The 24,158-nt window shown below is 43.6% G+C and overlaps 1 protein-coding gene and 1 pseudogene across 2 annotated transcripts in view; one reads left to right on the top strand and one right to left on the bottom strand.

Moving 5' to 3' along the window:
* The first annotated feature begins 2,925 nt into the window (after positions 1-2,925).
* Positions 2,926-24,158, top strand: part of MTF2 (metal response element binding transcription factor 2) — a 48,802-nt gene continuing 27,569 nt past the window's right edge. The window contains exon 1 of one of the 2 annotated variants that reach the window (XM_048860851.2): positions 2,926-3,192. In XM_048860851.2, the coding sequence (XP_048716808.1) occupies positions 3,188-3,192 (5 nt within the window). In that variant the 5' untranslated portion in view covers positions 2,926-3,187. The remainder of the gene's footprint in view (positions 3,193-24,158) is intronic. The other variant, XM_048860852.2, reaches the window with a different exon arrangement.
* LOC125641245 (large ribosomal subunit protein uL3-like) lies at positions 15,912-16,968 on the bottom strand (annotated as a pseudogene).

Raw genomic sequence — 24,158 nt, 5'->3', positions numbered from 1 at the left:
AGAACGAATGGGTTATCTGTCTGCAAATGTCATCACCTAAGATTTCCTAAACCATACCAAAGATACCAGAATAGCAGTTCAGTTTGAAAAGTCAAATATGACCTTGAAATAAGGGGGGTGGGGTATGTTACTAGCACTGATTTGCCCAAATCCATTCTAATACAAATAGAGAATCCTGATTTCTTAATCTTTAGTTAAATAATAGATTTTGCATTACTGTAATTAATACAGTCTGAATTGAAAAACAAAACAAAAAACAAACACTTGCCTTCCTAGCAGGTATTTCCTGGGGCTATATTCTTTGAAGATTTAGAGAGCTGGATGTAAACAAAGGCCTTATCTACACTTAGATTTTCCTCAGTGTTGAGCTAACACTAATGAAGCTCTACTAATGAAACTCCACTGATGGAGAACAGATCTAGACCATCCAGTGGTCAGTGTTGTGTGGACCTGCTCTGAACGGTGTTGAATACTACATGGATGGTAAAAACACCAATAGCTAGTCTATACTAGCCATTATTGCTACCACGAGTGCTAGATCAAATATAAAAGAATTCCATAAAATTCTCAGTTTATACGCAGCCTAAAGGTCATGGATTGTGAACAACAGATTTTGATATTGCCTGCCTTGTAATTGATATAAACAGAACCCAGCTTCTACAAGGTAATGACTTGGAGGAATAGTAGAACACTCTTTCTTCCTTTAAAGATGACCTTCAAAGGAGGAAAAAAAACTGGACTAGAGGATACTTTTATATCTTTATTATGCTAAAGGATGTACTAATATATGGGCAATACTCTGTTTAGAAATAGATCTAGGGAGAAGAGATGAGGAACTTTAAAAGAAACTTATGAAAGGCTCAAGCCCTGACAGAAGCATCAGCAATCTCAGAAGCAGAGGTGAGTGTTATTCTTACTAGCCCAAAACAGGGTATGCACTGACTCTTTAGAGGAGGTTATAGGCACAGCTTGGTCTTGGCGTAGTCAGGACAAGGGTATTCTTGAGGATTTGTCTGGAGGGGCTCATGAGTGATCATGTGCCAACCAGACTAAAAAAGGGCAGCCTGTGAAACAACCAGATCTGCAGTATTTCACTACCAACATGGAAAAACAGCCAGTAGGGCTGTGGGGAAATGGTTTGAAAACAGGCATGAGTAGAAAAGAGGGATGAAGCAAGAAAAGGAAAAGGCCTGTGACAGTTCAGCAGAGATGCAAGTTTGGGGTCTGATACTGCTTTCTGTCTTTGTTTAGGGCCCCCAGCTTGGACTTTCAATAAGAGTGGAAAGAAGCCTTTACATACTGAGTTTAGAAGGGCTGACGGACCACTGTGCTCCTGCCACCTACACAGTTTGTGTCAACAGGTAAATGGACTAGTGGGCAGGGAAGAGCTGTTTAAGGACTATTTGAGCCCAGAGAGGGCTGGAAGATTGTGCGATGTTTGTTCTGAACTGTTTCAGAGTAGCAGCCGTGTTAGTCTGTATTCGCTGTAGCTCATGAAAACTTATGCTCAAATAAATTGGTTAGTCTCTAAGGTGCCACTAGTACTCCTTTTCTTTTTGTTCTGAACTGTTTATCCTGCAATGGGAGAGCTCTAGTCAAAGCACTAAATTACCCTACCATAAGAAGACTGTAGATCAGAGTGGAAAACCGAAGCATGGAGTTAAGTTTCTTCACTCTGTCAGTCATGTGCCTGTTACTATTGAATCTTAGCTGCTCACTGCCAGCAACCTAGTCTTCAGTATCGTTCAGATCTTCTAAACAGTTATTTTGTAGACTTGGTAAATATTTGCATTACACAAATGCTTAGAGGCTCCAAATCAGACTCTATTGACTATTAGACTATTTTTCTACGTGTAATATTAAATAGCCACAATAAACTAACATGGGTGAATCCTTGTAAGAACTATAATCTCACTGATAGAACAAATAATTAAAACAGGTTTCAGTGCATAAATATGAAAGATAAAAATAAAAGCCCCTCAGTAACACACTTCCACAGACTATGCTAAGTAATAGTTTTGGTGACTTCTGCAAGGAGCTTTATTGACTCCCATCATGCACTTCCAGCATAAGTGGGCAGATGAAAATGGCTTATCAGCTGTGTGACAGGTTGTCAAGCCCATCTGCTTCTTGGCCTGCTCCCTTAAAGGAAAAGGCCTCCAGCCAGTTAGAGTCTTTCAGCACTGGAGCGAAAGCACCTGGTCTCTGTTAGCAGCTCTCAGGATTGGTGGCTACATGGTGGCTAGGAAGTGCGATCTACTTCCTTCCTGTGTTGTGACCCTTTCCAGATTCATGGCTGAAACGCCAGGCTAGGGGGTTCGGCGGGAGAAGGAAGAAAGAGGCAGAACTGAGACCCTGCCTGGCTAAGCACCAGAACTGGCCACCAAGGAATGCCTGTCACGGGAGGTTTTTCAAAACAGGATAGACAGGCACGCACCCAGGCATGATCTAGGTATACGTGGTCCTGCCTCAGCAGGGGATGGGGGACTAGGTGACCCCGGGGGGTGAGGGGAATCTCTCCAGGCCTACATTTCTGTGCATGCTGCTGGCTGTCGAACTGTGGGGAGCTGGCACAGCCAGACAGCTGGGTACGTGGGGAAGCGTTAGCAGTTACAAGCGAGACGTGCGGGGGGGGGGGGGGGCGGGGAAGGGCTGCCACCCCTCCCCCCAGAGGTGTGAGTGAAGAGGGGGAACAATAGGTAAGCCAGGAGAACGCCGCTCTCCGCTCTGCTAGACGTAGTTCCGAGGGGGAGGACTCGGAGGAGGGATTCACATTCGCTGCAATCAAGTCTAAAATAGTTCTTCTTTGTTCACCAGTGGCAGAGGCTCTCTGTCGCACGTCTCCTTCCGCTATCGCTCGGCCTCCTCCCCCACTCCCCGCCCCCTGTCCGGAGAGCGGCCGTGCGGCGCAGGCGGGCCCAGCGGGGGCGAGGGGGGTGAGGCGAGGCGCTTTGTTTTTTCCCACAATGCACCAGCTTCTCCTCCGCGGGAAACAAAAATGGCGAAGGGCTGCGGCGGAGCCGGGTAGTGTGTGAATCGACTCTGACCCTCCCCCACTCTCCGCTCGGCGAGGGCTGTCTGGGGGCGCTGTGCACGGAGGGCCCGGCCGCAGAGAGGCTCCAGGGGGGAGGGTGCTGAGTCCGCTGATTTCCCTGCATGAGGCGGTTGGCACCACTGGAGAGACCGAATGAGGTGAGGGAGGCCGGGCTTTCCGTGGTGGGGGCGGGTGGGCGGCCGCCCCGGAGTTTGTGGGGTGGGCAGAGGGGACCGCTCCCCCCCTCCCCTCGCGTAGAGGGCTCCCCTAAAAGGGGAGGGGAGGGTCGATCCCCAGCCGGGTGGGGAAACCCAGCCCTCCAGCCGTTCTTCCCCCAGTGCTGTGCTCATTGTAGGCACATCTGGTCTTGTGGGGCATATTTAGGGGCCAGAGGACTTCAGAAATAAGGGCCGTCTTCGAGGCTGACTATAACAGGCAGATGATGAGGGGATTTGCAAGTGCCCTGTGGAGACCAAACAAAGGGGAGAACATCACCATCTTGGGGGTCCTGGAGGGAATCTGGGTGGTGTGGGGTGTAGTTGGGTGTTTAGATGGTGGTTTCCTTATCAGACATTGTGTCTGACTATGGACAAAGCTGTTAAAGTATAAAAAGAAAAAGCAACACAAAGAGAGAGGGCAGGCTTATTTGAAGGACTGTTCACTTTTTGTGCAGATAATGTACCTTTTACAATAGTACGTTTCATCTCAAAGATGGACGAATTATAACAAATTTAATATGTTGTGTTGTCCTGAGAAACTTTAGATGTTTCTTCCCCAAAACTGTGGAAACTGGTGGTTGTTAGTGTAACTAGAAAGCCCTCGCAATACCCTCTTTCTTATCACTTGAATCACAAAAGAAAATGGGTTGATGTTTTTCTTGTTTTAATAGGAGGTAACAAGATGTGTCTTTATATTTTCAAATTGAGACCAGTGTCTATTTGGCAACATTTTAAAGGATTGAAGTTACACTTAACCACTTGGAGCGTTTTGGATACAATTTGAATGAAAGAGGCTAGATACAATTATAATCTACAACATTCTTTCTTTAGCATAATATGTATCCCATGAGTTTCTGATAGTTTGGCCCTGTTTATAATTTTTAAAATGTCAAAGCAAGTTAGCAATACATTTAAAACATGATCTGTCTTTGCTCATAAATAGGGGAGACTGGCTGACTATGCAGGGGGAAATGGTGACAGTAACTATACTTAGGTGTTTTTGACATTCGTTTGTGTAATTAATAGAGAAAATAGATTATTCTAATATTTGTTACATGTAACTATAAGTAGATGAAAATGTCCAGAAATGATTTGTTGTCTAATGCTTTAAAACAGAGATTTAAGGTTACAATTCAGTTCAAAGCATTTGTTGAAGGTGAAAGATTAAAAAGCCTGAGTAGTGCAATATTGGAGTAAAGGCTAATAAATTGACACCATTTCAATTTGAAGAGAGAACTGGAGAGAGAATAAAGGGAAACAAAGAGATTGAGAGCGAAAGAAAGGGAAATGAACAGAATGAGGCAGTGAAAGGGGGGAGGGGAATATCTGTAAGGAGCTGCAAGGTTGTGAGATGTGAACCGGAGCTTTAATGGTGTAGTGATGTTTGGTGTGGCCCCACAGGTTTGGGAGAACAGGGCTATGCTGCTTCTCCTTGAGAATGTGTCTTCCATTGTGCTAAATCAAATTTCCACTCTGTTTCTGTAAGGCTTGTTTCATCTGGCTGATGTCCAGTAAAATATGTGGAATATTTTTTGCTAAACTTATGTGTAACAATATGAAGTACATTGTACACTGCACCACTTTTAATTCCAAAAGTTATCCCAGAAATATTAAGTTCTTTTCAGTTTTCCCTCCGGGGGGGGGCGGGGAAGTGTGTGTGTGAGAGAAGAATAGTAGATAGCATTTGGCTATTAGTAGCATTGGCTACTAAAGGGTGGGCATCCATATCTTGGGAGACATTTGAGTGGGGAGGTGTTACTGTTTTGGGTGCATCTGAGAATGGCTTTAAAGAGTGTCTTAATTGCATTTGGTCTGGTGGTTGGGGTTTTTTTGTTACTTTTAATGCTACCAAAAAAAACCAAAAACCACTTTTGATATTATGTAACAGTTTAGATTAAAGTTTTCATTTGTTTGCACACTTAGCAGCACTTTGTGTATTGCTGACTTCCTTAGGTTGCCAGTTTCACCTTGTTTGTGTGGGCCTTCCTCTGGGGAAGGGAGAGAGAAATGTCTCTGAAAAAGCCAGGAGGAGGATTGTAAAACCACAAATACACCTCTACCCTGATATAATGTGGTCCTCGGGAGACAAAAAAATCTCACCACATTATAGGTGAGACTGCGTTATATCTAACTTGCTTTGGCCCCCCCAGTTGCTTGTTCCCTGTCCCCGACTGCTCTGACCCCTATCCACACCCCTTCCCCCCTGACAGACACTCACCAGCGGCGGTGAGAAGCGGAGCAACACGGCCCCAGCCCACTCCGCTCTGCCACCTCTCAGCCGCGACGCTCTGCTTCCCGCTGCTGGTGAATGTGGGGAGGTTGGGGAAAGGATGCCCCCCCATACTCACCTGCAGCAGGAAGCGGAGCGATGCAGCCCCAGCCTGCTCCGCTTTCCTTGCCCAGGCCCCAGCCATGTCGCTGTGGGAGGGCAGGGGTGGTGTTGGGGAAAGGTCCCACACTCACCTGCGGTGGGCAGCGGAACGCTGCGGCCAGGAGCTGGTAGAGTGGAGTGGGCTGGAGCCAGGCTGCTCTGCTTCCGCTGCTGCCGGTGAGTGCAGGGGGGGAATCCCTTCCTCCAAGCCCCCTTCCCCGAGCGACACAGCTGGGGCCGGGATGAGGGATGCGGGGCAGGCTACTTCTGGCCCCCCGCTAATACCCTGGGCCCCACTGGGACTGCGGGGCTCCCAAAAGTGCCCCATCCATATCATGGGGGGGGGCGGGGAGAGCCCCTGACTGCCCCTGAGACCCTCTGCACCTTATCCAACCCCTCTGCCCCGGCCCAGTCCAGCACCCTTAACACTCTGCTCAGAGCAGTGTGTCACCGCGTTGTATGCGAACCCACGTTCTAGCGGGTCACGTTATATTGGGGTAGAGGTGTACTGCCAGACGGTCCCTGGGGCAGCGTAATACCTGAAACAACTTTTAACATTTTGAAAAGAACTAGATTTCAAGTTGACAGCATCACTTCAGAAATGGATCATCCTACTGAAAAATACAGGTGGTATTCGTCAGGGAGGTTGAACTTAACCTTGAGGGAAGAAAATTAAGGATGGATTTGCAGTCAGTTCTGACACATTTCTAGTGTTAAATGACTTCCAAAGGTCACTTTTTCTTCTGCTCCTCAGGTGTAGATTATTCCATAGAAAGAAACTTGGGGAAGATAAATTGCTCTCTTAAGGGTCACTCCTCTTTTAGGATGGCCTATGAGGAAATTAAGACTGAGTTCTCTTTATGGGTTTTTTTTTGTTTTTGTTTTTAAGATTGAGAGTAGATTTCAGTTTCACAGATATGCAAAGTTATGCCCTTTTTCAATACAACTCAAATGGAAGTGTCTTGGACCTCCTGACATACTTGCCCACCCTCAAGTATTTGTTTATGGTAGTACTTACAACGGGCTAGGTACTGCAGAAACACAAAAGAACATCCTTAACCCAAGGAGACTGCACACTAAATAACATTTGGGGCAAAGGATTCAGGGAGGGGGAAACAAACAAGGTGAGACTTGTTAAAGTTCTGATATCTTATTTTTTCCCTTTCCCTTTGTGTTCTGTCTGTGTTCTCTCTCTCTTTCTCTGTGTGTGTGTGTGTGTGTGTGTACTCGCTCCCAAGTTAACCTATAACCTAGTTCTAGTAACAGTAACAGATTCATGGAGACCAGTCCACCATTCTGTGATGACTTTTTAAAGACTTTGAGTCTTGAAGGACTTTTTATGAGAAATTATACTAAAAATAACAACAGTAACTTCTCACTTAATGATGTAGTTATGTTCCTGAAAAATGCAACTTTAAGCGAAACAGTTTCCCCATAAGAATTAATGTAAATGGTGGGGGTTAGGTTCCAAGGGACATCTTGCAAGCACAGGCACCGACTTTGCCTGGGGCAGGGGGCTCAAACCTCGGCCCATCCACTCCACCCCTTCCCCCAAGTCCCCACCCTTAACCTGCCTCTTCTTCCCCCCCCCCCACCTCCTCCCCCTTCGCCCCTGCCTGCGGCAATCAGCTGGTTTGGGGCATTCAGGAGGCTGGGGAGGGAGGTGGGAGGCTGGTTCGGTGTCCTTGCTCCTCCCCCCAGCCTCCTGAACACCTCAAGACAGCTGATTGCAGCGGGCAGGAGACACGGGAGAGCAGGGGGAAGGTCCTGATCCGTGGGGTCCGCTGGTGCGTGGGAGGCGCTGGTGGGGGGCGTAGGGGAGCTGATGGGGGGGGCTGCCAGCTGTGGACAAAGCAGGCGGCTAAATGACATTGTAGGGGAACATTACACAACTTTAAACGAGCATGTTCTGTAATGGAGCAGGGATGTAACATCAAAACAACGTTAACCGAGAGGATGTTAAGCGGGGAGTTACTGTACTTTGAATTATGGAAAGTTAGGGTTTTAGGATCTTCAGAGAGAATGTGATTACAAGATAAGGAAGTCTAGTGGCAGTATTCACTAGGATTTCTGCTCAAGGACTTAACCAGTTTTCACTTCTGAGGATAAATCCTATAGGTTAAGGGCAGTTGCATCTCTTTCATGTGTGGAATGAAAGAGATTCCTAGGTAGTCTAATGATGATTGAAAGGGCTGTGGGAATGCTTTTCTGCCCTTTTTAAGAATCTGTATTCCATAGCAAAGAAAATAGCTGTTTGCATCAAATACTGACTATCATGGATGAGTTGTACTTTGACGGGATAAAGCTATTTGAAAAGCAATATGAACAAATGAAAAATGTTCTGTGGTTGATAAAGGTTTTCCCCAGGTGTCTAACCAGAGGAAAGAAGAACTCAGAGCAAATTTGACCACCAAGATGTAGAATTGTTTTCCAAAACATTTTTAATAATCCTTTAGTGGGATAGCATACTGCATGATATTCACTTGTGATCACAATTGGGGCTGAAGTAAACTGTAGTGTTCAAAAGTAGAATGAATATTGCCCTTGAAGTGTGTGTGAATGTTTAAAGAATAGATTTTTGAGAAGGTATATATTCAGTCTGTCAGCTTACAGTAAAATCTCTCAAACTATCCAACACTTTAAAAAAATGAACAGAAATGACAGCAATTATCAACATAAGAATATTAGAAGCGCATAACAGTAATACAGCAAAAGTGTGAGGGTTTGTCTCCAAAACTAGAACAATTAATGTTACACTGCAAAAGTAGTTGTAGACCTTATAAATGTAAGTCCACCTTAATGTACTTTTCATGTTCCGAAAAGAGAGCCAAACTATATAAAACTGGTTTGTCCTACTTTTGTCTCTTTTTTTTTTTTTTCTATACTTAAAATATCCTTTTCTTATGCCAGGTTCTGAAAGGTACTGGAAGAATCTGGTCTCTTCCAAATTAAAAGGTTCATAATTAAAGTAACTGTTCTTTACTAAGAAGCCTAAAAATAGGACTATAGATTCCTGTGGAAGGTTTTATCAACAATATTGTGCATTAATTCTAATATTTGTGCCCTCCTTCTGAATGTGAATTGAAGTACCTTTTTTCAGTATTCAGCACTGCTGTCTATATTTATAGGATTGTTCCCTCAGAACTGAGACTAAATAGATTTAATATTTTTCTTCATAATTTCTATTTTGTTTACACTTCACTGGTGGTAAACGATTTATTTCAAAGTGACAGTCTATTTGTGTCAGGTCTCAAGGTATAACAAACTAAATAGGCCATACTTAAACATTCATCCTGCAGTATGTCCCCATTTTCAGTGCTTCAGCATAAAGCACTCTTGACAACTCCAGAGTGATGGTGCCAAAAAACTGGGGTTACTTATCCCAATATAGATAAAATACACCAGAAAAGCTGACATTTTTTGCACCTGTGAGCATGTTACAAATGCCTAGATTTAAGAACTTAACATTTGATACACTTAGGATATGTCTGCACTTAAAACATCACAGCAGCGCAGCTGCACCCCCAAGAGACCTAGCTATACCAATGTAAATTCATAGTGTATACCAGGCCCTACTTCTCAGAGGATAAACATCTCTGTTTGAAGAAATTCATGAGTAATCAAAAATGATGTATTGACCATGTACAGTATTCTACTTTCCTCTACTTCCCAGTCTTAGCACAAACTGTCTTCAGAAACTCCAGCTCATGAGTGTTTTTGTGTGTGTATATATGTGTGTGGGTGGGTGTTTATAATCCACTTCACTTGCTAGCAAGTAACACTCTGACATCAGAAAGGCTTTTCCACATGTAATCATAAAGGGAAGGCACATTCTCCTTCAAATGATAGTTAAGGCCCACTTCTGCTAATGTCTATTAAAAAAAATCTGTCAATTAACAATGGGTTGAGTGGCAGATGGATTTGACACATTTTACATTTTCAAACTTTGTTTTGATTGTATACTTAAAAATTGAATAAGACTGTGTTTCTACCTCTATCCTTTGTATGTTTCTTGTTTTAGAGCAAAATACACTTGCCCTTTAGGGTAGGGCTTATATCTTATGTGTTTGTACGGTTCTTAGCACAACATTGGCACTAAGTGTTACTGTAATGGTCCAGGGACATCTACATCGAACACATCACCGCCCACCGACAATACCAGGAGGTGTGAGCCGGTACGACATCGTGCATCAACTATGGGAAAGGGACTGAGAGGCTTTTTCCACTGGACTGTATGAACTGGAACCATAAACTCACTGAACATTAAATCCCACCAAATGAGGGTAGATCCATCCCCATCATTGTATCCGCTCATTATACTCCACACCTGAACATAGCCATTATATGGACAACATACCCCCATAGGTCAAAGTACAGACATTGAAATGTTAAACTTTTACCCCCAATCTGGGAGAGTGCAGATTATGTATTTTTTACGCCACCCGTTCCTAAACTGAATTTCTCACCCCTTGATATTCTGTACCTTATTCCCTGGTAACCAGAAACTTCTATGCCTAAACTCTGTACCGTTTTCTCTTTACTTCAACATTATCTTAGTAAAATTATTAAATCTGATAAAATTCTGTAAAAGTAATATATCTAGTATGTGAGCTGGGACAGAAAGTTGGAAATCAAAATAAACTTTAAATATTTATTCAGCCATAAAGTTCCATAAAAGAGTAGAAAATACTCAAATATATATACTAATATGTACAGTAACCTGTGTTACAGCCAGTGAGAATTTGATCGTGATGGAAACTCACAATTTACTACATAATACATTCATATTATACAACAATGGTAAAGTTCTGCGTTTATGAAGTTACTGATTTTTATTATAGGTCAGAAATCTGTTTTTCTTATGAAGTAACAATAAAAAGTGAATTTAAACTTATTTTAAAACTTCCTTAAGACAAAGGATTGTGGCAGGTGGGGTGGACGGAAGCTTACACCCTTTTGGTTTTATGGTATATAAAGAGGACTTGGGAATTAAGCTTTTTTTTTTTTTTAAAGGCAGGTAGATGTTTAAAGCTTAAATATCAAGGGTGTAAAGTCTGGTCTTCCCTGATTTTGGTAGCAAGGATTTCAATGGGTACTGTGAGCTCTCAAACCTTACGGCTTGTCTAGAAAGTTTTGTTTCTACAAACCAATATAGTTAAGTGGTACATATACATATCCCACAGTTATATTACTATAAAGGGGCTTATATTGGTGTGGCTTATATAAGTGCTTTTATAATGATAGAACTGTGTCCACGCTAGGAAATTACACCACTTTAAGTATAAATCACACCCCTCATCAAAATAATTAGATGGTACCAAAATGGTGTGTAGATTAGACCTTATATGAAGGGTAGGTGGTGGTATATCTTTTGGACTTTGTTTTTCCAAAATATTAGTCAGTGAAATTTAAATAGAAGTAAACAAATTTTCGTGTGCAACTAAAAATAACTTCACTTGTCAATTCCTTATCTTTCATTCTTATCATAACTTCATTAGTTTTTTTGCTTGTCATATCCATTCACTTAAGACCCGCCCCATCTGTCCACTACCATTTTTTTCAATGCATATGATACTACTCAGTGTTCAAATTGGTGGTAGGGGAAGTTGTGCCCAAAAAACAAACTCTGTCCACTTGATACATCCCTTGAATTGTGGAGGTGTTCAGAATATGATCATGTATGCTGCATAGGTTCTGCATTGGTCCTTGGACTTGGCTTCTTGTCACTAGGATTAAAATGCAGCCATCAGGGTTTGTTGGGCCCTTTGAATAGGGTTTCCCCTGGGTGGGATGTGGGAGATAAGGGGTATTCCTTTCACGGGCCTATTACCTTGTGGTACCAAAAATGAGCTGTCACTCAGAATAGATCATAATGATACTTTGTCTTTTTCATATTTTGAGCAGTGTAATGTTAAGTGTTGAATTTAAAATATCATTATTGGCATCTGAGTAAATATTTACTGAAATGAGTAAAGTAATTCTCATGTCAGCTATTGTTTCAGGCTCTGCAAACTCACTCAAATATGTTTGTATCAGTTACATTCAGGTTCAATTTTTCCAGGGTTTTTCCACCTCCTTGATAAGGTCATGGGAAGGAAAATTGAAATCCAAATCAAGTATTTTATAAACCTTTAATATATCTCAACCCTTTTTCAGTGTGACTATATTAAGTTGTTTTGTTATTACAGTAGCCTAACTTTTAAAGTTTAAGAAATTTCTGGAAAAGAGAGCCACTGTGTAAGTTGAACATCAAATATACCAGTCTTCTCTACTGTATTGTATCATTCCACCATGTACCACTAAGATAGTCTTGTTTTTGTATGTGTGTATATAATTCCACTGTCACACACAGTCACTTCATAGCAGCAAATGGCCTGTGGGTAGACTAACAATGCTCTTCCTCATCTCCATAGATAATAAGGCTATGTCTACACTTAATTTTGTTGTTAAAACTTTTGTCGGGCAGGGGCATAAAAAACAAAACACCAACAAAAGTTTTGATAACAAACAGCACCGGTGGGGACAGTACTTTGTTGGTGGGAGACGCTCTCTCTCAGACAAAGCTACTGCTCCTCGTTGGGGCTGGCTTTATTTTGTTGGCAGGAGAGCTCTCTCTTGCCAACAAAGAGCGGCTACATTGTGTGCTTTACAGTGAGAAGGCTTTAGCGGAACAGCTGTGCTGCTGTAAGATGTGTAGTGTAGATACAGCCCAGGGGTGAGCAAACTTTTTGGCCTGAGGGCCACATTGGGGTTCCCAAACTGTATGGAGGCCCAGGTAGGGAAGGCTGTGCCTCCTGAAACAGCCTGGCCCCTGCCCCCATCCACCCCCTCCTACTTCCCGTCCCCTGACTGCCCCCCTCAGAACTCCCAACCCATCCAACTCACCCTGCTCCCTGTCCCCTGACTGCCCCAACCCCTATTTGCACCCCTGACAGCCCCCCCGGGACTCCTGCGCCTATCCCAGCGCTCCCTGTCCCCTGAGTGCCTCCCAGAACCCCATACCCCTTATCCAACCTCCCCACCCCCTTACCATGCCACTCAGAGTACCAGGACTGGCATCTGCGCCGCCCAGCCGGAGCCAGCCACACTGCCATGCAGTCTAGAGTACCGGGGAAGGCTGGTGACTCTCGCAGCTGTGCTGCCCAGCAGGAGCTCGCAGCCACACACCCATAGCGCTGGCAGCACGGCGAGCTGAGGCTATGGGGGAGGGCCCGGGAGCCCAAGGTCCGGGTAGGACAGTCCCATGGGCTGGATGTGGCCTGCGGGCCATAGTTTGCCCACCTCTGCCCAAGACTGGAATAAGTAATAAAGAACAAGTGTAATACATAAGGTAAGAATTGGCATCAATGGGCCATAAAGAAGTGATGATTCACTTATCCATTCCAAGTTCCTCACGCTTATTTGACAATGTTCACGGAGTATTTTGATTTGGTCAACATGCTGACTATGTTAGAATAAAGCCTGCAACAGTCTAGCTTGTGTTTTCAGCTCTGCAGAAGTTGCTTCAAGTCCTGCTGCCTCCTCCCTCTTCTGTCCATATAAGTCAATCTTTGGGCATCAGGCAAATATTAAAACTGCTACATTAGTGTGATGGTTCTCGGAGGACCCAGGCCTGGGAGTCACCTTGTTAACCCCTGCCTCTAGTGATGGAGTCTTTCTTGTGGTAGCTGGGTGTCAGCTCCCTGACACTGCCAGCCCTTCAGCCACTCAAAAGCACTCTCCTCTGGGTTTATGGCTTTTGCCTGTCTAGGCAGGTTAACAAATCCTAATGAATCATTCCCCTGTGATATTCAGCCCCTGACACCAGCTACTCACATACATTCCAGATCCTCTGCATCCAAAGGTGCAGTGTACCTCCAATTTACCAGTTTTTCCTTAAACCACTGCTCCTATAAACCACACAGCACTTGTGAGCACTTTGTTAAATAAAATCTACTTTTAGCTTAAGAATAAATATTTAACTAGAAATAGTGTAGTGGAAACAAGTAGTTACAATACAAAACAAAATCATAAGTTTATATCAAGGTTCCCATTTTATGAATAGTTATCTTTCCAATCTAATAAAGTGAATTTTCTCTCCTCTGCCCTCACCCAGAGTTCAGTGTATTGCAGAGCTGGCTGGTTTCTCAATAGCCAAGGTCCAAGATGTTCCTGAAAGCACCGTCACTCCACAAGGAGCTTCCTCAGTGAAAGGATCCAGTGTGTCTTTCCCTACACTGGTACACTGAAAAGTCTTTTGTTTCTATTCACAGCCAGGGCAAAGCTCTGTCTATTGTAAGGTTCCTTGAAGTTTTGATGCCTCTGGTTTTCCATTGATAGTTTTGGGAGGGAGCAAGGCTGGTCAGTTCAGCCTTGTGTTACCTTGCCTTCTGATTAGGAGGAGTGAGAATTCCCTTTAGCTTGGATGGGCATTCCAGATGTTACCTCTTGGTGATTATGCTTTTTGGACAGGGAGTAGTAATTACTTTGAGTATAAATACACTCTTCCTTAAATATTACTTAATGTACATCTGCCAGTGACTGAGTTTTGACAAGTTATGAGCTTTCTGTAGAAACCTCACCTGATGTACCTTATGGATAAATATTCTGCAAGATGTGTTGAGTGTAATGAGTTAACAAAACCCAGATGAACCATTCCCCTGTGATATTCAGCCCTTGACACTGGCTACTCACATACATTCCAGATCCTCTGCATCCAAAGGTGCGGTGTATCCCCAATTTACCAGTTTTTTTTTCCTTAAACCACTGCTCTTATTAACCACATAGCACTTGTGAGCACTTCGGCTAAAAGTAGATGTATTTAACAGATCTGAGGAGAGAGTTCTTTACAAAGATCAGGGGATCCTTTTCCAACATGTCTCCTATGTCACAATTAGTTACTGAACAGTCATTGTGGGCTAGACTTTCTCTCCTTTTTTGGGTCCCAAAACCAATTTACCACGACTTTGCACCTGCTTAGTGTGCAGTTGAATTGGCATTATTCCCAGACTTGTGTAAGCAGGACATGGTGTCATTAGACATGATAAAGGTGAATATATAGCATCACCTGCAATTATGTTGAGAAGGAGGGCAGCATGAATTCAATATTTAGTGGGAATAGCATCCCCTGCTGCCCATTTTTGAAGAGCAGAGGATTTTTCTAGAAAAATTGTGGTATCAGGCCCAGCCCCCCTTGGAGGTGTGGGTTTTGTTTTGTTCTAGGAGATTAGGTGGGGAGAATGGGTAAAAGTTCCATAAGTAGTACTTGCAGAATTGAAAAATCCTAATAACTTTAATTTCTTTCACTTGCTAATCATCTTGATCATATGTAATGCAACAAAGTACATATTGCTATTCAAACCTGCACAGTTACCCACAATGGACTTCAGACTGATACATAGCGTAATATCTTGAGTAGCCTGACGTAACTGGATGATTGCCATTCTCTTTGCCACGAAGAGCAGTGATCTATCTTTGTGGTGTAATGCTGCAATATCAGGCCTAGTTCATCAGTCTGAAGTTTTGCAACTGCCTCTATTTGTCTCAAGAATAACTCTGTAGCTGAAGCTCCAACCACTGAACATCTTCAGTACAGTCAGATTCTGCAGGATTCGGTGGTACATGCCCAGTGAACTTCTGATTTCGGTATATAATTCTTCGGAGAGATCTGAGAGCTTGACTTCTCCCATAACTGCTTATGCTACCAGATGGCTTTCAAAATCTCCCAGAAGCTATTTCTTTACCCGTTTGTGGGATTGGTACTTGGAGGGCACTGGGCAGTGTAACTGCAACATATCTAGTACTGTGAAGTGTATCTGAAGTAAAAGTGAAATAGTATGGCTAGTATGGACACATGGCAGTATCAATACTGCTATCCCACCACTTTTCTATTGTAGAAAAGTCACAATAATTTTCAATGGCGGTCAGGACCTGGATTTCTCACTAAGTTTTTTTGCTTGTTTCCTTTTTATTTGGGAATGGAGAAAGCATTCAGTATGCCTTCACACATCATAAATAAGTAAGTAAGGGCATGAGCATGATGCTGTTCCCCTTTGTTTTCCAGATATTTTTAAAACTGGGAAGGAGAATCTCTCACTATGGAGAGAGCCTTAAGAAAAGTCTTGGAAGCAAGATTCCTGGGAAATGTGGATGAATGTTACACACAAAGTGAAAAGAAATGCAGAAAAATGGCTAGGAAAAGAATGGTGTGAAAAGTTCTGTTTGTTGTAGTTGGCTTTTTTTGAAAATATGTATAATTTTATTTGAGACTGATCACAGGTTATAGCTGCACAGGAAAGTGTTTCAGATGTTAAGCTGTCTCTTCTTTAGCAACGCAGTCTTTCTTGAATGGTACAATGTAAGCTGCTTTCACCACCACAGCCTGGAAGTGGCCGTGACTGAATTTGGAAGTTGTTGATAAACTTAGTTGATTTTCTCTGAGGCCTGACTCTTCATCTGTACAAGTAGGGATTTTCATGGGGTTAGGCCACTCTTCTTGCTCCCGACAGCACAGTCTTTCAACATGATACTCACTAGTCACTTTGCTATAGTGAACAGAACTGCCCAGATAGTTAATGGTTTCATTAGACAGATCATAGTCCGCTGATGCATTGTTTTTTTGATCTGCTTTCCATTCTTAATTGGTAACCTTGACTAATCCTGTAGGTCTTCTGATTGATTTCTGTATAGTGGTGGTACCCCTTCAGACTAGCTTGGACTGCAGAGAAAGCCATGCAAGCAGATTGCCAAGTACCAGTGCAGGCTACTTTGCTGACTCTTCAGAGTCTTTGGGGCAGCTTTTTGGTGTGCCAGTAGCTGGTGACTCCTTTTGTATCCTTTGGTGACTTTCATGTTGACCAAAGGTGATTGACACAAGCACCTGCTGTTCCAACTTCTCTCAGGCCCAGTCCAACTTCACAACAATGATGCCACCATATACTTGGATCTCCATCAAGTGAGATTTCTTCTGCCACAGTGGAAGCAAATGCATCTGAGAGAGACCTGTAACCCAGATAACCTGGCATTGACTGTCTCATCCTGCCATTTCTTGCAGTACTTGGTGAAGTCATCTTCTTGGGCTTGTGCCAGTCTGTGTAGAAAACATTGCTTGCAGTCATCACTGATCTGCTCTGCAAAAATGGTCTTGAAGGTGCAGAGGCCACAGGAAGTCTGTGTATATCACACAATGAAAATGAGAGGAATCTATATCATAGTGACTGCCGCTACTACTTCCTCGTTCACCTTGGATCTGGGCCTGTTGACTTCACAGACAGCATGGGGAATGGCAGCCTGGTCCCCAAAAAACTAGTGAGGTGGATGGGTTTGCTGAGGTCATGCTTAGGAAAGCTCTTCACTTTGCCCTGATGTCAACTGCTGGGCGTGTGGTGCAGGGAGCTGAGAACTTCTGGTGGAACATCTTGTCTCTGAGCTGACTTGGAAGTTTGTAATTAGGTTTTGTTGAATTTTTTTTCTTCATGCTGTTTGTCAGGCGTTGCTCAGTCACCAGAAAATGAGAACTTTTGCTTTCACGCTTGTTTGTTGCGATTCTGATGCTCACTAAAATGTAATTTTTTTTTGTTGGAATCTTAATGTAAAATTATTTTCATTAAACATATTTTGGGTGTAAGAAAGTTGGTACTTGAGTTAGTTTATTTTTGAGAGTGTTTAGAGTAATTTCTCCAACTTCATCTCCCTATCAATTCTTGTTAAACACTGTGGGTCACTTAAATTCTACTACTTTTTTTAGCCAGTTTTTCCAATTTAAAATGGCAATAAATATTGTAAACTAAGTGCTGTGAACTAAAATTTTTCTTTTGAAACGCCTCATCCCAACTGATTCCTTGTTCTGTGTTTGCATCTTAGTAATAATCAGCCACGTATTCAAATTCCAAAGAAAACTTTTACATAGAAGGAAAACTTTCTCTTCTTTATCTACAACCTCATAATCTCAATTCCTGTAGTTCCGTTCTGAAGGTTATTGTTTAACGGACAGCTGGTCCTACTTCATAATTTGCTGTCGTTTTTCTTACATTGTGCTTCCAAGAGAAAAGTAGTTTGTAAGTCTTCATAAAAATGAAATATGTACTGATATGAGTATGGAGCTTGTTTCCTTTCGTCTGCCTTAGTTTCTCTCCCAACTTAAAACAACAAACGGAAAATAAAATAAATGAGACTTGCAAAGGAAAACGTTAGGATTCTATGTAATCTTTGCTGCTCTATTATTTGTGCTGTGATAGCACCAAGGAACCCCGGTCATGGACCAGGACGCTCTTGTGCTAGGCATTGTACCAGCACAATAAAAGATGGTTCCTGCTCCATAGAACTTTAGGGTCTGAAGTTTATGATGTGTGAAGGGCTGAAAGGCTTATTTTGTCTCATTTCACTTACTCTTCCATTCTCACCCCAATTTTTCTTTTTTTACATGCTGGATGACTCTGTGGTGACTGGAGAGCGAGTGAAATGACATCCCAAGAATTAAGAGTAAAAAGTCAAGTAATGGCTTGTCTAAACTACAAAGTTAAGTTGACATAAGGCAGCTTACATTGACCTAACCTATGCAGGTGTACACAAAGCAATGCTCCTCCCACCGATTTAACTCTCCTACTACACTGACCTAAAACCACCTTGATGAGAGGCATAGCACTTAGGACAATGTAGTTAGAGAAACGAAGTGTTGGGTACAGACATTACATTGCTTATGTCACCCTAAGTGGCCTTCAGGAAGTGTCCCACAATGTCCATTTTGTGACCGCTCTGGTCACTGGTTTGAACTCTGCTGCCCTGCAGCCAGGTACACAGGCATGCGCCTCTTCCCTTTTAAATCCCCTGGGAAATTTTGAAATTGCTCTTCCTATTTGCTTAGCTTGGAGAGCTCACATAGCATCTGACTAGCTGACTGCGACGGCTCCCTACAGCAAATGCGCTCCTCCCTGGAGTACACCAGATGTGGTGCATCTGCTGGGCCTGCGGGGAGAGCAGGCTGTGCAGTCACAGCTCTGCTCCAGCCACAGGAACTTTGATATCAGTGGGCATATTGCTTGGGGCCTGGAGGAGAACGTAGGAATGGCCATATTGGGTCAGAGCAAAGATCCATCTAGCCCAGTATCCAGTCTTCTGACAATGGCCAGTGCCAGGTGCCCCAGAGGGAATGAACAGAACAGGTAATCATTAAGTGATCCACCCCCCTATTGCTCATTCCCAGCTTCTGGCAAACAAGAGGCTAGGGACAGCATCCCTGTCCATCCTGGCTAATAGCCATTGATGGACCTATCCTCCAAGAATTTATCTAGTTCTTTTTTTGAACCCTGTTATAGTCTTGGCCTTCACAACATCTGCTGGCAACGAGTTCCACAGGTTGACACTGTTGTGTGAAGAAATGCTTCCTTTTGTTTTAAAGTTGCTGCCTATTAATTTCATTTGGTGACCCCTAGTTTTTGTGTTATGAGAAGGAGTAAATAACACTTCCTTATTTACTTTCTCTATACCAGTCATGATTTTATAGATCTCAATCACATCCCCCCCTTAGTTGTCTCTTTTCCAAGCTGAAAAGTCCCAGTCTTATTAATCTCTCCTCATATGGAAGCTTTTCTATACACGTAATCATTTTTGTTGCCCTTTTCTGAACCTTTTCCAAGTCCAATATATCTTTTTTGAGATGAGGCAACCACATCTGCACGCAGTATTCAAGATTTGGGCATACCATGGATTTACATAGAGGCCATATGATATTTTCTGTCTTATCTATCCATTTCTTAATGATTCCCAACATTCTGTTCACTTTTTTGACTGCTGCTGCACATTGAGTGGATGTTTTCAGAGAACTATCCACAATGACTCCAAGATCTTTCTTGAGTGGTAACAGCTAATTTAGACCCCATCATTGTATATGTATAGTTAGGATTATGTTTTCCAATGTGCATTACTTTGCATTTATCAACATTAAATTTCATCTGCCATTTTGTTGCCCAGTCACCCAGTTTTGAGAGATCCTTTTGTAGCTCTTCGCAGTTTGCCTGGGACTTAACTATCTTGAGTAGTTTTGTATCATCTGCACATTTTGCCACCTCACTGTTTACCCCTTTTTCCAGATCATTTGTGAATATGTTGAATAGGACTGGTCCCAGTACAGATCTGTGGGGGACACCACTATTTACCTCTCTCCATTTTTAAAACTGATCATTTATTCCTACCCTTTTGTTTATCTTTTAACTGGTTACCGGTGCATAAGAGGACCTTTCCTCTTATCCCTTGACAGCTTACTTTGCTTAAGAGCCTTTGGTGAGGGACCTTGTCAAAGGCTTTCTCAAAATCTAAGTACACTAGGTCCACTGGATCCTCCTTGTCAACATGCTTGTTGACCCCGTCAAAAAATTCTAGTAGATTGGTGAGGCATGATTTTCCTTTACAAAAACCATGTTGACTCTTCCCCAACAAATTATGTTCATCTATGTGTCTCACAATTTTGTTCTTGACCATAGTTTCAACCAGTTTGCCCAGTACTGAAGTCAGGCTTCCTAGCCTGCAATTGCCGGGATCACCTCTAGAGCCCTTTTTAAAAATTGATGTCACATTAGTTATCCTCCAGACATTTGGTACAGGAGCTGATTTAAATCATAGGTTACAGACTTCAGTTAGTAGTTCTGCAATTTCACATTTGAGTTCCTTCAGAGCTCTTGGGTGAATACCATCTGGTCCTGGTGACTTGTTACTGTTTATCAATTTGTTCCAAAACCACCTCTCATGACACCTCGGTCTGGGACAGTTCCTCAGATTTGTCACCTAAAAAGCATACATATGATAGGGACACACAGCAGTGCTGTTCAAAAATCAAGGAGTTGAGGCAGGCATACCAGAAGGCAAGAGAAACCAATAGTTGCTCTGGTGTGGCACCGCAGACATACTGCTTCTAGAAAGAGCTGCTTGCCATCCTCGGCGGCAACCCCACCTCAACTGCCAGGAGTCCTGTGGATACTTCAGGGGGGCTGGAGTCCATGGCCAGCGGAGTGAACCCTGAGGATGACATAGTGGACGAGGAAGTGGAGTTGGAGGAGGATGGGGGACAGGTGACAGGGACATCCGAAGGCATGGCAAGCCAGGACCTCTCTTTAATTCCGGAGCAGTCTAGCCAATGCCAGCACTCCGGCTCTGGTGTGCCTAATGCAGGAGAGGGAAGCTCTGGTCAGTATTCATTGTGCTTTAAATCTGCAAGGACACGTGCTGATGTTCTGGTTTGTTAACCAGGGTAGATGAGGGATCGAAATAACCAACGCAGGTACAGTTTGTATCTAGTTCTCATTCCCCTGTGCAGCTAGGCAGAGAGGCCCTGTGGAAAAATTAGTTTATGCACACCAGGATGTCCTGGGAATCATCCATAGAGATCTCTAGGAAACGTTAATGGAGGTAATCTGCAATCCTCTGCCAAAAGTTTCTTGGGAGGGCTGCCTTGTTTCTTCCCCCACAGTAGGAAACTTTGCTGTGCCAATCGACAGTTACTTCTGCAGGCATCATAGCAGCACACAGGAGAACAGCATTCAGACCCAGTCTGCAGCTACATGCATGCAGGAGCTGTACCCTTGCATCCTCGGTTACCCTCAGGAGCAGGGCCAGCTCTACAGTTTTTGCCGCCCCAAGCAGTGAAAAAAACTGCCGCCGCGGCTGGCAAAAGGAAGAAGCTGCCACCGATTTGCCACTGCGGCGGGTGGAACAGAGAAGGTGCTGCAGAATTGCTGCTGCGGCTGGAGGAACTGCTGCCCCTTTCTAACTGCTGCCCCAAGCACCTGCTTGGAATGCTGGTGCCTGGAGCCGGCCCTGCTCAGGAGCAAGATACCCACTGTTATCACCCCCATGTTGAACTCAGCATGGCTGGGGCTACTGCCGTGCTCTATGCCCGTCATAGGAAAGTGAGACAGTTGTGTTTCTAACTTGTTTGGATCAAGGGTGTGAGTGCACTCACAAGAGAGCTTCTGTCTATGGTTCTTTAGCATCAACAGAGGTGCCCTTGTAGGTCTTTTCTTGCACACTGGCTGAGCCTCTCCATCTGATAAGGAGACAAAACAAGAGGAATAAGGAAGATGAGTTCCAGGATCCTCTGGTGGTTTGGATTGGGAGCCTCTCTCAATGTGGTCTACTATCAGTGACAAACTGCAGATGGATAGTCAGGATAGGAAACGGGCAGGAGCAGATGATAAAGCTGTTCAGGGAGTAAACAGATGTGTTGCGGTCCCTGATTGAACTTCAGGCGGAATACATTATGCTCACCTCCCCCTGCAGCCCAGGGTGAACTGCCTTCTAGGCCCTCCCCACACATTCTTCACATCTTCTAGGGCTGTCATACTCAAGGGAGATTTTTCACAATGATGGCTGGACATGTATCCAGCTGTGAGAGCCTCATTGGCAATTGTGCTTTTGATTTTCATGTTCCTACCAAACATAGAAATGTTTGCATGGGTGTGGAATAAAAATGTACTTACAGAAAGTGAATGAATCTTTGTCCACTCTCTATAGTGGTGGTTGCTAAAATTCAGACAGTGCCAATACATGTGTTTGCATTGTTTAAATTACTGCGCACATAGCAATCATTACAAGGTTCATACTGTGGTGCAAGAAAACAATGCCTGGCTCAATGCATTACAGTGGCTTATTGTCAAAATGCTCTTTTAAAGCCTCCCTGATTCGAATAGCTCCCCTTTGAGCCCCTCTGACAGCCCTGGTATCTGGCCGCTCAAAACAGCGGCCAGCTGGTCCACCTCAGTGCTCCACGTTGTGGAAACTTCTCCCCCGTTAGCTTCACTAAATGTTATGCAGAACACAGCAGGCTATGATGACCATGGAAATACTTCGCTTACTGAGGTCTAACCTGCCAAAGAGGCATTGCCAGTGCCCCTTTAAGCCCTACACCTGCTGTGCCTTTTTGAAGTGCTCCTTACTGCAGACAAGGTTGCTGATGAAAGACTTTATAAGCCCTGGGAAGAAGGAATGGGCTGGGTCTCCCAGGGTCACAACTGGCATTTCCACATTTCCCCTGGTCTGGAAAGAAAATCCCTGCTTGGAGCTTTCTGTACAGGCCAGTGTTTCTGAAGATGCATGTCATGCACCTTGACCAGCCAGTGTTGATGTCAGTGAAATGATCTTGGTGATCCACCATCGCTTGCAATGCCATAGAAAAATAGTATTTCTTGTTGATGTACTGTGTCACAAGGTGGACTGGGGCCAAAATGGGGATGTGTGCCATTTATTGCCCCACCACAGTTAAGGAATCCCATTGCCACAAAATCATCCACTATTTCACATACATTGCCTAGAGTCACAGTCCTTCGTAGCAGGAGACAGTTAATGGCCCTGAACATTTGCATCACTCCAACCCCCACAGTGGACTTTTCTACTCCAAACTGATTCGTGACTGTTGGGTAGCAGTCTGGCATTGCCAGCTTCCTCACAGCGATCACCACTGGCTTCTCCATTGTTAGGGCAGCTCTCCTTTTCACGCCATTGCGCTGGAGGGCAGGGGCGAGCTCCACATTCAGTTCTAGGAAGATGGCTTTCCACGTCCAAAAGTTCTGCAACCAGTGCTCATCATTCCATCCCCAAATAACTATGCGATCCCACCACTCAGTACTTGTTTCTCACACCCAGAGCCGATGGTCTACCATTGCTGTTGGCATTCACAGAGCAGCTGCAAATCTTGAATTGTTTCTGTCCATGGCACACAGCAGGGCAGACACCATGGTGTCCTCATCAGTTTTCAGCTCATGAAATACTGCGTTGTGTTCATAACGCTCATTGCAGTACTTGAGAGCTGTGCAGGATCCATGCTTCCTGACAGAACTGGGTGGGTGCGCAGTTTACAGGGTCTGTTGAAAAGCAGTGCAAAATGTACTAGGAAGCCCATAGAATGATGGGGTGGAGAAAACTGCATCATGGAATGTTGAGCCCACCCCCATGAGGCACTGCGAACCCTTACCAGTGCACTAAGCAGCAGATGGTGACGAGTTGCAGAATGGGGTAGCTACCCTTGGTGCACTGCTCTTTCTGTCGGTCCAAGAGTATCTACTGTGGATGCACTCCGCTGACGCAAGTTATTGTGTTTTGTGGATGTGCAACTGTGGTTTAATTACAGCAGTGGATAAATGTCAACATAACTTAACTCAACTTAACTTTGTAGTGTAGACATGGCCTAATTGAGAGGGAATGGAATTCTTTAGTTAGATTGTTAAAACTGTTTTTTATTTTGTTAACACCCATTTAACTTCAGTGACTAACGGTTTGGATACAGGAACCCTTTGTGAAAGAATCCACACCTCCCACTTGAAGGGGTTAAAGCTCACAATAAACATCCCTGAGATCATTCAATAAAACTGGAGAAGACCAGACTTGATATTCTTGTTACGTTTAAGGTTAAAAACTTAAGCTGAAAAAAAAATTTTGCTTTGGAGGGGAGACAGGTGTAAACTTTACATGACAATCAAGAAAATGGGTGCAAGTACAACTTTAAAAAAACAAAAACAAATCTTTTTTCAGATGACCTTTAAAAATAGATAAAATAACTAAGGCCAGGTCT

Source organism: Caretta caretta, chromosome 8 (assembly GCF_965140235.1).
Source record: "Caretta caretta isolate rCarCar2 chromosome 8, rCarCar1.hap1, whole genome shotgun sequence".
Lineage (NCBI taxonomy): Eukaryota > Metazoa > Chordata > Testudines > Cheloniidae > Caretta > Caretta caretta.
This window is presented reverse-complemented; position numbering and strand designations above follow the sequence as displayed.